At 33.4% G+C, this 16,377-nt stretch overlaps 1 protein-coding gene across 2 annotated transcripts in view; it reads right to left on the reverse strand.

Moving 5' to 3' along the window:
- The window catches only part of LOC149786550 (uncharacterized), a 24,053-nt gene extending 11,019 nt beyond the window's left edge, over positions 1–13,034 (reverse strand). The window contains exons 1-4 of one of the 2 annotated variants that reach the window (XM_089977052.1): positions 11,513–13,034; positions 10,022–10,837; positions 7,917–7,979; positions 5,562–5,635 (exon numbers count right to left, since the gene is read on the reverse strand). In XM_089977052.1, the coding sequence (XP_089833178.1) occupies positions 5,601–5,635; positions 7,917–7,979; positions 10,022–10,715 (792 nt within the window). In that variant the 5' untranslated portion in view covers positions 10,716–10,837; positions 11,513–13,034 and the 3' untranslated portion in view covers positions 5,562–5,600. Of the gene's footprint in view, positions 1–5,561; positions 5,636–7,916; positions 7,980–10,021; positions 11,492–11,512 lie in introns of those variants that run through there. The other variant, XM_089977051.1, reaches the window with a different exon arrangement.
- Between the last annotated feature and the right edge of the window lie 3,343 nt (positions 13,035–16,377).

Genomic DNA, 16,377 nt, shown 5'->3' on the forward strand with positions numbered 1-16,377 from the left:
CATCTTAAGAATCAAAAAGAGACTGACCAACTGTTCACCTTGAGGATAAATCCTGCCAGAGGCTTATGCCTCCATCCTGAAGCACTCTTCCATATTAATGCATAACATGGAGATAGAAAAAAAGGAAAAACATTTCTTCTTGTTTTGTAACCAGGAAGATCTGGTAATATAATAATGGGATTAGTAGTATGACTGATGAAGTTATGGAATTTTGTTACTAATCTAGATCAAAGCATTCTGTGACCTGAAATATACATAGGAGCCGCGTGAGTAATTGATATCAGATCACCAGTACCTCCGTTGGCACAAACCCGCATAATATATAACTCTGTGATCCTTGCATTGTCGTGGCGGATGCTTCATAACTGTCGCTAAGGGAATAATAGGTCAGATCAACCGGGAGCAGTGAGGTAATCTTGACAATGTCTGGCTTTATATTGTATTCGATTTGTAAGATGTGTTGCCCCGTGGGAATATGATTAGTATCATCAAGCCAACTGAGAACTACGTATGTTGGAGATTTTATCGCGAAGACAGTGGAGTGTGGGCTGGTGTATGCATAGGAGAGTTATAGAGTCTTTAACCGTCACCAATGTGATACTCTGTCGAAGGTCATTATTCATCCTCGTATACGCTCATTGGAAGCCCAAAAATTTTCCTGGCTGCGCAATTGTCTACTAATGAATAATGAATAAGCGAGTCATTTAAGTTAGAGACCCCAAATACGAGTAAATATTAGGACAGCTGTAGAGATTAACCTGTGGTGACTGGTGTAGAAAAAACTCATATCACATTCTGGTTTTGATGATGATACTGAAATCATCGCGGTAACGTGGGGTTTGTTTGCAATGACATGCTGCATCGTAGCGTTGATTTCAAGTAAAATAGGAGTTACATCAGAAATCATCTTTGGTGTCGTATAATTCAGCCGTGTCTTCAATGAGTTTATGCAACAAAACTTGAAACTTTTCCTGGTCCATGAAGTCAATCTTGAGCAACTCAACAACATTCACAGGTTGTGCCACCGTGTGCCAAATTAACAAGCAAGTTATTCAAAAATAAAGTCCCAAAGCGGCCACGATTTAAATATTAGGACAACTGTGGAGATCGCCCTGCGGTGATTGGTGTAGAAAAGAAATCACACCATATTTTGGTTTTTTGATGATGATATCGAAATCCTCGAGATAACACTTGGGGATCTCTTTGCAATGACACGCTGCATAGCAGCTATGAGTATTTATACACGTTGACCACTAAAACAGCCACGGCTTTTTAAAGTGGATCCTGGCAAAAATGTTCTCAAAGCAGTTGTTAACAAAAATATATTTCCCAGTTCATGGTAGACATTTATACATATATCACAATTATATTATTCTGGAACGATTTAAACGTACAGTTGTGGGACATTTACGTAGACATAACACGCGCATGAATTATTTATGAGGTCACGGATCCATAATACGGATTAGTATCGGTAGATCATTTTGCACAATCACACATGGAACTTCTTTTGCCGTCTAAATGCTTTTGGAGCCACCAAATATCATCTGAAACATTTTGGGGAGCAGTCCCACATATTTCTCAACAGGCTTATCCAAACACTCATCTATTAACTTAAAGCTGGAAACAGACTGGTTTCGCTGATACTCACTGGTATCAAAGTCTTTGTTCAGACCTGGTTCAGCCATATTTGTGTACATGTCATCGACAGTGATGTGCATCAACGAGTTCGTGCCAGCGTACAATATCTTCATGTTGTCACCGGAACTCAGATTCATTTTATCATAATAAAATTCAGTATTTATTAATAAGGATAAAATTCAACACAGACGCAACAACATAGGTTGGTGAGGTTAGCTTTAGTTTTGAGTTCTTGATGTGTACTGCAAAGAGTCAAAGATCTTCCAGGACTCCAAGACCTTGTTTTGGTCACTCTCATGGACAAGATCAACTCTGATCCGTTAATGTAAATTATCTACTGTTTTGGCAAATACAGCATTATTCATTAGTTTCAAAAAGTCCTTTCCAACTCATCGGGCATTGTTGTTCTCAGATTCGCATTCTGAATATAAAGAGCCATCTAACACGCTAGCGACATCGCAACACATGGTGAACTTCACGAATACATATATACCTAGCAGTAAATGTAACTAGGTTTCATAGACGAACTATGTAATTATATTTCATATGCAAGCTTAATACCGGCTCGTACATTCTGTGTACTTGAGGCCAGTGTCACTTATTATCCCTTACTGATACGTGGACAACCAAACCTGTGTCACCAACAGCACGTCCGTTGCCAGTCGTGTCTGTTGTGTCTGCTGTAAAGATTGTGCGGGTACTCCAGGTCAACAATAAATATGTATTTGATATTGCTGTTATTGTTATATTTTTCCATGTCTTTGTGCACGCGATCAATGCATTCGAATCCACCAACAGGCATACACTGTATCATTGTCCATTGCTGTTACTGTTATATTTTTCCATGTCTTTGTGCACGCGATCAATGCATTCGAATCCACCAACAGGCATACACTCTGTATCATTGTCCATTAAAATAAGCTGTTAATATCTAAAATATGTGATGCAACTTCTTGGGGTTATCAGATCATATCCATTCATGCCAGGTTTGCTTGCGCAAGCATAGTGATGACTTGCCATAGAAATTCCAATCACAAATACTGTCCTCAACCTATAAATGTTGATCGATCTCCATTAACAGCTCCAAATCAGCTCGGATTTTTTACAGCAGTGTATCCCAAACCATTCCCAGTGACAAACATGCGAAGGAACAGCTTGCACGCACACGTGGCAGGACCATGAAGCATCCTGAAGATATCGGCGAGATGAACACATCCTCAAATGCAAACCATGATAGCCACAAAGGCTTTAACAACCAAACACGGCGTAGACTTTTTCTGCATATGCATAGTCATTGAAGAAAATACCATCATGACAAAATGACAATTGGAATGTCTGAGTGGGTGGCAACTCCTTTGCGGGTGAGAAAACCGAATGTTCCATTGTCAGGAATGCTGTCAGATTTGGACTATGACTAAATAATTCAGCTTGATTTATGAACTGATTCAGCCTACATGCCACGATGGTTAAGACTATGTGAAATATTATAACAAAAGCTATGGAAAACACAAATCGGATTTATTTTAGTAGTTAGTACTCTTTTCGAAACATCGAAAGAACATTTAAAAGGTTGATTTTCAGATCTTCCATGTACGTGAGATAGACATTATGACATTATGAAATTTCAACTCGAAATCTTTAACAATATAGGCATCAGCTATAGCATTTAGATTTTTGCAACAAAAATAACTTTAAGATGTTTACTATAACAAGAATCGAAAATAAAATGTATTATATGAAATAATATATCTGGTCCACTTTCAAAACTATCAAGCAGTAATGCATTCCATGGATTTTATAGATCTATCATTCAAATCGTACTTTCGTCGCAATGCATTTACCCCAAAATAGTTTGGAAAAGAATTACTGAACAGTAACACAATAATATAACATTATATAATGGTATCATTGGTTTTGTATCTTTCGAGTAAAATCTCTAATTGTGAATGCCCCGCTTAAAGTATGCCTCCTTATTGAAATCTGATGGCTATTATATTATTATCCCTGTCCTTATTTCTTTTTATTTTTATACATTTGCCCTATTAAAAAAAAAATCACAATTTTAAGAACATAATTTGGAATTGAGGTCTCTGTGCTTTATTTTAAAACATTTCTGCAAAAGTTTATCCAGTTTTAGGTTTCTCGACTAGTACTCATTCCATTCAAGCAGTTAGATCTGTTGGGTCAGTTTTCTTGCCTTTTTTCTTTTGATTTCCGAGTTTCTAATCTGATATCTGTATTAGAGGTCATTTGAATTTCATTTTGTTCTTGATGATGTGTATATGTATTTACAATTTGTGTAGATAAAACTTTTTTTGTTGTGTTTTTGGATAGGACAACACTGAATCAAATATCAGTGGTCCATTCTATATTCAATTAAGGAGGAAAGAATGTGTGTTTTGCTGTTGATGCCTACATTTTTATGCTATATATATTTCTGTTTTATTTCGTTCTCTCTTTTTTGAGCAAACTAAGTTTTAAAACATTTGAAAATATTTCACAAAAAGCATATATTAAAGCCATTCTATATTGATTTCTGAATAGACATTTTGTTATATTAATACATATATAAAATATAATAACGCTTCCGTGTAACCAAAGATGACAAAGGTATTTCAAGTCACCTTTATATGTTATGATCTGGAATGCAATGAAATTCAATAAATGGGTATGTCTTCAATTACGCTCCAATTATAGCAGCGTTGATCAAGTAGGTTTCACTAGCTCATGGTCTGACAATCCCATTATTAGTGTTTACAACTAAATTAATTCGGATTGCACTAATCAAACAAAGTATTAAACAAACGGTCATAATTTGATACTTCATTATAGAAGTATTAATCACACAGGTTTTGAATGAGTGGTTTGGAACATATTTTGCTATTAATTTGAAATCGTAAAGTCATTCAATTTTCTTTGCAGATTTGTGTAATTTGTTAAACAAACTGTACATAAAAGAATCAAAATCTTCAAGACATTTTTTCTCATGTGTAACAAGAAGTGAAAAATTCAGAAGTGAACAATTCTTTCACAGTTCAGAAGAAGAAAATAGTGAACAAGGGAACACATTTTTAATGCAGATGTGATACCGTCTCGAAAATTACTTAGAACCAATGTTTCACCAATACAGATGTGATAATTAAATGCAATTCTCCTGTGATCATATATGGAAACAGCATTACTCAACTTAAAACTTTCTTATACGACATTCTAATGTTATTGCAAAATAAAACATCCAAACAAATGACATACTGGAATATTAAATAAATACTCCATGCATTGTACTGAATAATGATGATATAAAACATGATCGCCTCTGGGAAACAGATGCTGTAAATGTTATGTTGGTGCACATGATTGATAAAATCACCCTGATAATAACTTAGTTATGAAGGTGATTACTCACAACTGAAACGAAAATGGTAATCTAAAAATGTTCAATTTTTAAGTTCATACCGTAATACGTTTGTTTCTGATCTAAATATCTGAATTTGTAAATAATTTTATGGTGTCAAATTTAGCACGTGCTCAGCAAATTCCACCCCCAGTCGAGAATTAGCTGTAACAGCTATTACCTAACCATTTTTTTAGATTCTGCTGGTATTTTAGAACATAGCAAAATTATACATGTTATATTGGATAAGGTCATGTCCAACATACAATGTTACATTATGAATAGCATATATTGAAATTAAAATATTAAAAAACCTGACAAACAAACAATGCAAATTAAATATACATAAAAATGTAATATCTACCCTTCGAATCACGTGTACATGATGTTTTATTCTCGTTTATGTTTAAAATGACATAAACATACTTCTTTATTGCTCATGTATTAACATTAACACTTGGCTATAATCAAATACACAGTTGATGGAAATATATACATGCTTAACAGTGTAATAATTAATGATTACCTGAGATGACTGTGAAGGAATCTTGTCCAAACTGATGGGTTAGTTGCTTTCACCAGTCACCATCTGTAACTCTTCTACATAGAAAATTAGAACTGCATTACATTTAATATTTTTTTCTCAGTATCTACCTGTAAAATATATGCATTCAATACAGACTTTCGAACTCAAAGCGATACAATAATGTGACAATGGATATCATGACCCAGTATTCACCTCATTGCGATCTGCCAGTTTATCACTACCCCAACTCACCCCAATCCACACCCGAAGAAAAGACAATTTTTTCATTTTAACTGTTGAGTGTTGAAACCATCTCCGATATTATTCAGCGATAACAAGATTTTATATCTTGCTGCTGTGGCAGACATATTGGATGTCAGAATGACACCATTTTCGTTTATATCAAAGTATACATCATTAGAAATCTCTTGGTCAGAATCCATGTCATCCTGATCATCCACTCAAGGAAATACGGACAGGAAGGATTTCATGACAGCCATATTAGATGTCTGACTTACACCATCATTTAAGACCAACCTGGAATCAAAAGAAGCCTATTGGTGAAACTCCATGTTGATATAGACATCCGTTTGTGAGGAGCATAGGCAGCAATATTTTCATTATAATCATAATGGTGGTCATACTCAGGGTTATTCGTGTCTATTCAGGACTAAGCAGACACCATAAACAGATGATAAAAGATGATATTATCATTCATTCTGCATACGCAGTGGTAACACGACCATGGCACCATATTAAGACAACACATCAGCACCATATTCATTTGGGACCAACTAGGCAGCCATAATAAGTTTTTTGGTCCAAAGACCATGTCAATATAATTTTCTGTTCAGGAGGAGTTGTGATAAGAAGATTTTGAAGATGGCTGCCATGGCAGCATTATTGGAATTAAGATCAGCAGCACCTTTATTTAAGACCATGGAGATATCATGAGAATTATTTAGTGAAAACTCCATATTGACATGACCATCCATATAGTAGTAGCAACAAGATTTTTAACATGGCCACTGTGGAAGACATATTGGATGTGCGATCAGCACCATTATCATTCAGGGCCAACTAGATATTGTACGAAGCCTTTTAGTGACAATCTATGTTGAGGTGGTCATCTATGTAGGAGGTATAGAGATTACAAGATTTTTAATATGGCCTCTTGTGGCTATACTGGACCTCAGATTGGCAAGAGTTTCATAGACGTCATAAGAAGACTCATAATGCAAATCATATGTTATTGGTCTTTCTGTGGCTTAACGCCATTTTTCATAACATAATAGGATATGCATTGTGGCGAGTATACCTGTTGCAGGAAGAAAATGGAAAATCCCCAGGAAAACCAACAACCAAGAAGCTATTGGCAAACGTTCTCACTTACTTAAAGAGGGTGAGCAGGAGACTTGAAACTACATGGACAGAGGTGAGAAGGAGTGATTAGTAAAGGAGAGCACTGTAGATACTTTGTCATGCAGGGACCAAAAACCCTAAGTTGATATGACCATATATTCAGAAGTAATATCAATAACATGATTTTTAAGATGGCTGCTGTGACGGCCATATTGAATGTCAGATCGGTATCCTTTTCATGTTGGAATACGTAAACATCATACGAGGTGTTAGAGTGAAAATGCCATGTTGATAAGACCATCCATTTTGGAGGAATACGGCCAAGATTTTCAAGATGTTTGCTGTAGTGGCTATAGCAGATATCTGATCAGCATTAATATCACATATGGTCCAGGAGAGTTTGGGGTCAACGTGTAAATTTGTATAGCAATCGTCCACGTGGTTAAGGGGCAATAGTGATAACAAATATGTATCAACAGATGGATAGACCATGGGATCTATGTATACATTTTCATGGCAATCCTACTAATATTTTAGGGTTAGTAGCGGTAATAAATTTGTGTGAACAGATGGATAGACAACAAAAGATAGATGGACAAAAGACATTAGACCATTTCATTAGCCCTTTGGGTCTATGACCAGTAGAACTAAACAGCAAGGTAAATGGTAAATAAGAGATAACCAAATCTTTAAGTTACTGTTACATAATAATTAATGCAAACAAATATATGTAACTATCATTGGGTTTGTAAAACACCAAGTATTTACCCCCGTATTTTAATTCATATAAAATATATTGTGGTTAGCAGCCATATAAATTTAAATGTATGGGTAAATCCCTATAGTTCTGCTGATATGCAAAAAGGGTAATTCTTAATCAGAATTTTGAAAAATCGCTTGTAATAGATGAATATACGGCGGTAGTACACGAAACGCTTATGTTTGAAACTGCTTATATTTCTGGTGTTATTGTTCAATTAAAACAGTACATACCTTGTCCTCCTCTCTTCACAATATCGGTCATCTTATTAAGAGTTTCTTTGATTTCAGCAATGTCTGAAGTACAAACGTTTTAAAATAGTAACATGTTGATAACATTAATCCACTTAGATGTACCTGCTGATAACAGTTAAAGAAATTTTAAATTCTCTGCAAAAGTGAAATATATGTTCCTTAAACAAACTAACGACAAAATCTACATATATGCAAAGTCTTACCCATTTTCTTCCAGACTAAAACGTGTTGAATGCAAGCTGACCTATACCTAACTAGTCATAGGCCAAGCACTCACACAGATAAACACACACACACACACACACACACACACACACACACACACACACACACACACACACACATATCAGTGTATGCTGTGAAGACAACGGATACATTTCATTATTTAAAAGATACAGATAACTACAGATTATGGAGAAACAAAATCAAGTAATGATTCAAAAGGCAAAAAAAACTAACTATTCCACTGAAATATCAGATAGTATAAAAAAAGAACCTTAGAAACCTCTGGAAAACCTTCAATGGCTTGAGATGCAAATCCGTAAAAAACCTGCCATTTACATCTATTAGCGATGAAAATAGGAAGATTCGGCAAGAACCTTTTGAAGCTGGAAATACACTCAATGATTACTTAGCGAATATACACAAAAAACATGTGAATCTCATAGCTCATAAGAAACTCCAGCGATGAATTAAATGAGCATATTTTCTCAACACTTACAAGAGTGATTCAAAATACCTAAAATAGGTCTTGAAATCATTTTAAATGAATTAAGACAAACTTGATATCAGAACAGCAATATGTCTCGTTAATATGTCCTAAACTACTAAAACTCTCATCTCATTTGATTGACCTTCACATATGCATATTTTCAATGTAAGTGTTTCCACAGGTATTTTTCCAAACAGGATAAACGTGGCAAAAGTATCACCAATAAACAAGAAGGGAGATCTTTCTGATATGAATAACTATATACTAATATCAGTTTTATCATCGCTTTCAAAGATATTAGAAAAATATGTTTGTAATGAATTTAAAAATTTGGAATCATGAATTTACTACATTCAAGCCAATCAATCATCCGTGAATGACATTCATGCCTAACTACACTAAAATGAATGGTGGATGATTGTTTCACAGCAATAGATCAAAGTAACCTTGTTTGTACAGTGTTGACCTTACAAAGGCTTTTACCTTGTAAATCACAAAATCCTGGAAAAGCTCAGCAGATGTCGTTAACCATGAAAGCTTAACTTAGTTTCAAACCTATCTTGAAGACAGGAAATCACACGTTTCCATTGTACATAAACATTCAAATAGGAAACTGATACAGTCAGGTTTTCTACATAGATCAGTTCTTGGATCATTACACTTTCTGATGAAATCAATGATTTACCACTTCACCCTGAGCTCTCCACTACCAACATGTTCGCAGATGACATGACATTATATAACATTACATCAACATGTCATGAGATTAGTACTAACTTGAAAAAAATATATGGTAAAACTAAATAACTGGTGTGAGCACAATGGTATGACAGTAAATGCAGCCAAATCAAACTCCATGATCATAGCTAGTCCAGAAAGAGTAAAAGTTGAGAAGAATTATTTCTAACTAATGACAAAAGGAATGGACATAAAACAGTCTAAAAATGTAAAACTATATGGCATCATGATGGACAATATAGTGTGCGGGAACATGCAAGTTGATGTTAACTCACTGATTTATTTCTTGAACAAATACGTGTATATATATATATATATATATATATATATATATATATATATATATATATATATATATATATATATATATATATATATATATATATATATATATATATTTTAGATAATCGATTTCAAGCATTTCTTGTAACATACAAAAGGCCAAATTCGCATTGCAAAATTTGAAAGGAACCAAATGAAAAATTAAAGGATGCCAATATTTGTTTAAATATGTCTCTTAATTACCAATTAATCAAAGCACATGCCTGTTTTAACTGCATGACTAAATTCTGAAAAATTTCCAGATCACACGATGAGAGCACAAAAAGTTGAGTAGCTTGTGTAAACATCTTACCTTTCTTAAGAACGTCAACTTTATCATGGAGAATTTCTAAATTCATATTTACATCACCAACTTGCTGCTTTACAACAACTTCATTTTCGAGAATTTCTACATGCTGCTTTACATCGACAACCTGCTGCTTTACATCAGCAGTCGCCTTCTTTACATTGCGTACATCCTGCATTACGTTACCAACTTGCTGATTAACATCGCCAAGATCATCCTCTACATCACCAAGTTTCCGATATACATTGCCGACTTCCTGATTTACATTGCCAACTTCCTGCTTTACGTTGCCAGCTTCCTGCCTTACATTGCTAACCTCTTGCTTTACATCACAAATGTTCTGATTTACATTGGTAACTTCATCCTTTACATTGCCAACTTCCTGCTTTACATTACCAACTTCCTGCCTTACACAGCCAACTTCTTGCTTTACAACACACACTTTCCGAATTACTTCGCACACTTTCTGCTCTATACAGGCAACGTCTTGCTTCACATCACCAACATTTTGATTTATCTTGGCAAATTGTTGTTTTACAATCGCAGCTTCCTCCTTTACATTGTCAGCCTCCTGCATTACATCACCAACTTTCTGATTTGACTTAGCAACTTGCTGCTTTACATTCATAACTTCCTGCTTTACATTGTCAACATCCTGGTTTACATCACCAACCTTCAGATATACATTGCCGACGTCCATCTCTACAATGCCAACTTCCTTCCTTACAATGTCAACATCTTGCTTTACTTCTCCAACTTTCTGCTTTACATCAGCAACCTTCTGCTTTACATAGCGAACTTTCTTCTCCACAATATGCTCATCTGAGGAAAACAATTTTTTAGGGGGACATTCTTAATGATTTGAATAGTTTCAATCTTAAATTTGTAGGCAGCACACTTTTAAAAGAGACATTTAAGAAAGCACATTAAATAACAATCAAGCATCCCATTGCTTAAATAAAGCGCTTGAGTATTAGATTGAGGAAAGAATAGGACTCAGAATGATAGCTCCATTTATTTATCAGCATATATTTGCTTTGTGTACATGTAAATATAAAAAACATATGTATTTGCTGTGACTTTTTCTTGAAATAAATAATTGAATATTGTTTCACCAACATTTACCCCATAGAGATGAAGTCAAATACTATGCGATCATGCTGTTTTGAAGCTTGCTTTAAAACATTACATACGTATAATCATGCCTGCTTTGAAGATTTCAGCAACAAAAAGATTAACAAAAATATGGATAATAAACAAAAGTTAAATCATGGGGCTATAATCGCAATTACATTCAAATGTTTTCTTGCAGGTTGAGTTTTGCTTTCACTATCCTTATATTTTCCTTAAATACAAATAAAACATAAAAAGAAATCCTTAGAATGTTTTTCTTATTTTGATCTAAAAGAGTAAAATGACGAAAATTCAGTATATAATGCATTTCTGTCTCTATTATGACTGCTTCGACAAAGAAGTAAAACAAGTATTGATACTTACGGCCTGTTTTGTGAATGATATGAGGAAAAAGAAGAAATACAAAACAATCAATAATATGACAATGCCGGTTAACATCAGAATAGATAATGGTATAATGTGTTGCAATGTATTTCCACAAACATCTTCATATACTGATGCATATCAATCAATTCTTGGAAATTATTCCAAATAAAATTTGACAAATAAAATAAGAAATTGAATTATAAGATATATCATTGTATGTGCACAAAGTCTGCTAGACACCATATAACTCTGGAAATTTATTTGAACAGAATTTGTGCCATTAAAAATCAAATATTACATTCTGTGCGATATCAATACCTTATTAGGATTATGTTTACTGGAAATCATCACAAAATGACACCAGATTTAATAAATGATACTATACTGAGATTATATTGCTTTATTATATAGAAAAATAAACAAAACGTAGTAATATTCTTGCAGCATGAAAATAAAACAACATAGCATTATAACTATCGAACTCATCCATAACTTCTTTGTCATTTGACTATAATCTATGATTTAAACAAATGTTTTTCTATATAGGATAATTAGCTTCTTTCTTCCCTCTTTCAAATTTTGTGTAGTTTTCTTCTTCCATTTGTTCTAAGGAGTTGTTTTACACATAAATGCACGGTCAATGGAAGAAAGAATTAAGATTGTCAACCCTTCTATTCCGTTGTTTGAAGTTTTGTGCAGTTTCCTCCTTCCATTTTCCATTAATGATGTTTTTAAAAATGAAAACCGTAGTCATTGGAAGGAAACAATGATTTTACAATCTAATGGATTCACATATTTCTGCAAAAGTTTTCATATACTGATAAACAACATTCCAATTCTGGAAATTATTTCAAATAAAATTAGAGAAATTCAATAAGAAATTGAATATTAAATCGTTGTGTGTGCACAAAGGCTTCACATGCTGCTGGTTGACACACAACTTTAGACATTTCCTGACACAGAATCTAAGCAATAGAAAATAAAATATTCAATCCTTGTGAGATCTCAGTGACCTATTATGGAGATTTCCTGGAAATCATTAACAAATGTCATCCAATTCAATGAATGAGAGCAAAATTACGTTGCTGTACTAACAAAACATAGTAATGTTGTTACAGAGAGAAACAAAATGCAATATAACAATATTTCTATCAAATTCATCTAGAATTGCTTAGTAATCTGACTGTACTCTCTGATATCAACTCATCGTCTCTACAATATAATAAGATTCTTTGTTCCTTCGTTCAGATGTCTTGCAGTTTCCTTCTTCCATTTTACCTCACGGATTGTTTCACACACAAAAATATTCTCAATGGAATGCAAAAATGATTTGCTATTTTCCAGTTCTGGGATTATGATCACTGTTCTGAGGAAGTAGTAGAAAATATATTGATATAATAATAACGCGCTGTTTTTGTGATAGATCTCAAAAAGACGAAATACAAAACAACCAATCATATGACAGCATCGATTAACATCAGTATAGACATGAACATGATATATAAAATGTTCTAATGGAGAACTTGCATCAGCCTGACTTCATAGGTGTATAATCGATAATAATATAACCAAATTACTAATTCAAAATATGTTATGTGATGCTATATATATATATATATATATATATATATATATATATATATATATATATATATATATATATATATATATTTCACTATATTTGTTTGCATTTATTACATCAAAAGTGTCATTATAGACAACAACACACTAATATTTGCATGCATGCATGAATGTATCTATCTATTTTTATGTGTATCCATCCACCTATATATGAAGACATACTTGCTTGTATCATCTCAAGTTAATTGCTCAATCTCAACTAACATAACTAACTTATCATGAAAATAAATCTTATGTTGCACAAAGGAATCAATATATTTCTGCAACGTCTTCATCTATGAATGCATGTGACTCAATTTCAAAAATTATTTTAAATAAAATAATCCAATAAAGTAAGAAAATGAATAATTCAAAAAATTGTTGTGTGTTCAAGGCTTCAGATTGTACATGATACCACATAACTATGGAAATGTATTCAAACAGAATCTGAGCAATTATGCAAGTCAAATACTCAATCCTTATGAGATCTCAATACCTTATTAGAATCATATTATCCGAGGATCAACAGAAAAGGTCATGCAATCTAATCAGTGATACCAAGATTACATTGCTGTATTACAACGAAACAAAATACGACGGTAATACCATTACACACAGCAGTCATACTACAAAATTATTATCACATTCACCGAGGATTTAGTTATCATCTGACTTTATCATTTAAACTCAAGTTCTCAATAGAATAATAAAATCCATTCTTAATTGTTTTTAGTGCAGTTTCTTTCTTCTATTATCTTTCAAGGATTGTTTTATACACAAAAACATGTAAAATGGAAGAAAGAAATGGTTTTGCTTGGAAGTGTATTGGAAACTATTAAGCAGCCTTAATACCAAGCCACATAAATCTGAAGTTCGATATTTCTTGAAGGCTGAGAGTAGATCTTTTGTCATTGCCACCTTCTAATGCCGATAGAGAGAAAACATTTTCCATTTTTCTCAAAATTAAACTTATACAGGAGAATATGTGAACCAGAAAATAAATTTTTAAAATATATTTTCAGGAATAATTACCCAGTCACATTATATCAGGATATAAGCCTACAAAACATCCTGAATGTAACACAGACAAAAAGATGAATAACTCTCTTTTCATAGTCTATTCATACAGACCGAGGGCAAAAACCTTTGCACATTATCAGCTCTTGCCGCCATAAGCCTTAAGAGAAAATAGATACTCGCATGACGGGGTGGTTGGAAGGGGTTTTAAGTAATGTGCTTGGGTAAGAATTCTCTGAGAAACATAATGTACTTAAAGGTTTGCTTTCCAATTCAAATAAGTTCACTAATCTCGTAAAAATAAGAAAATTGCAATGATAATATTAATATTAGTTATTAATACTAATATTTGCGAGAATGAATTAACCCAAATTGAAATTACTCACAACGAGCTATACTTAATGTACATTAACATGCTAAGTCCGCAACACCTGTATAACGATAGCGTGGTAGCCATTTTGGTAAACATTAGGCTAAGATTTCAATCAGAAATGGCATTACTTACGAAGGAGTAATAAATATAAACGTCAACGAAATATTCAAATAAACACTGGTTGCTAGTTCGTTATAGTAAATATTAAGATGGGACGCAAAGGCAGCAACACATTCATAAGTAAAGCATGGTGGCCTTTTTGGATAGTTAGTCTAACAGACGCTGCCTGTAAAACGTGAACTCATCCAAAACCTAGGCGAAAAATGAAAAATGAATTTCAGGTATACCACCTGTTGTAAACACAGTCATGGAACACAATGTTTCCAAATTCGGTTTCAAGTATTATTAGACAAATACAATTAAAAAAATTGAATTATAAGAACAATCATTGAGTAAGCTCAAAGGCATCACATTCTGATGTCTACCACATAACTCAGGATATTTGTTCACACATATTATGTACAAAAAATTATCAAATATTCAATACCGATGTGATCCGAATACCTTATTAGGATGACGTTTCCTGAACATCTTAACAGAAAGATAAAAATTTCAATGAGTTGTACTGAGATTATATTGCTTTATTATAAAGAAAAAAATATTATATACTGTTACAGAAAGACACAATTCAACGTAACAATAATGCTATAAAATGAATTAAGAATAACTTTGTCATCTGACTAATCTTTGATTTTAGCTTATGTTTCCTATAGTATAATCAGATCCATTCTTCCTTTAGTCGAATATTTTACAGCTTACTTCTTCCATTTTCTCTCAGGAATTCTTCTACACATGAAATAATGGCAAAAAGAAAAAGAAAATGATTGTCTTCCCATCTATTATGGTGCTACGATGACTGTTTGGACAACGCGGAGAATAGATCTTGATATATTACTTATGTACTGTTTCCTGAAGGATATTATGCAAACGAAGAAATACAAAACAATCAATGGTATGATACAACTGACTAACATCAGTGTATAGGAAGATGATCATATAATGTCTTGTAATGGAGAACTTGCATTAACCTTACTAAATAAGAGTATACTATATAATAACATAACCAAACTACTAACATTGAACAGGCTATGTATTTGAGAGAAAACATGTTCCAATCTTTTCAAAAATAAAATTATTAAAGGGGAAACCTGAACGACAAAGACCATTGAGAGAATGCAAAGTGTAAAACTTAATAATTTCAATTAATGCCATCAGTGGTCACCCGTCAGTGATCTTGCCAATGAAACTAAAGATGCTTGTGGAGTTTCTTCCTTGAAAATCTAGGCAGTGAACTAAGAGATATACATCTCCTCCTGCTAGATTAAATTGTCAAAGACTGGCTCATCATAATCATAATGGCTCAAGAGGTGTATTTTCCTTCCAGTCCCACTCTCAGAAACAACATGACACTGATGATCATTCCGACCCTTACACTTCACAGAAATAGAAAGATCAAATGACTATTCAGTTTTAAAATCAATTGCAAACTCTGACGTAACAACATTACGTTGAAATTAATCCAGAATATTTTAGTGATGTCACCTGACCCTATCATTTCAAGTTAGAGCCATAAAGTATAATCAGATCAATTCTTCCTCCTTTCGAATGTTCTGCAGTTTCATTCATTCATCAGTTGTGGCGCTACGGTGACTCTTTAGACAACATAAGAGGAAAGAAATTAATATAATCTTTTCACTCTGTTTTGTGAAGGATATGATGAAAAAGAAGTACAAAATATTCAGTGATATCATACTACTTTTTTGCATCAGTATCGATCGTAATATGATGACAT

The sequence above is a fragment of the Sinohyriopsis cumingii genome, chromosome 12, assembly GCF_028554795.1.
Source record: "Sinohyriopsis cumingii isolate HCF-2022 chromosome 12, ASM2855479v2, whole genome shotgun sequence".
Classification (NCBI taxonomy): domain Eukaryota; kingdom Metazoa; phylum Mollusca; class Bivalvia; order Unionida; family Unionidae; genus Sinohyriopsis; species Sinohyriopsis cumingii.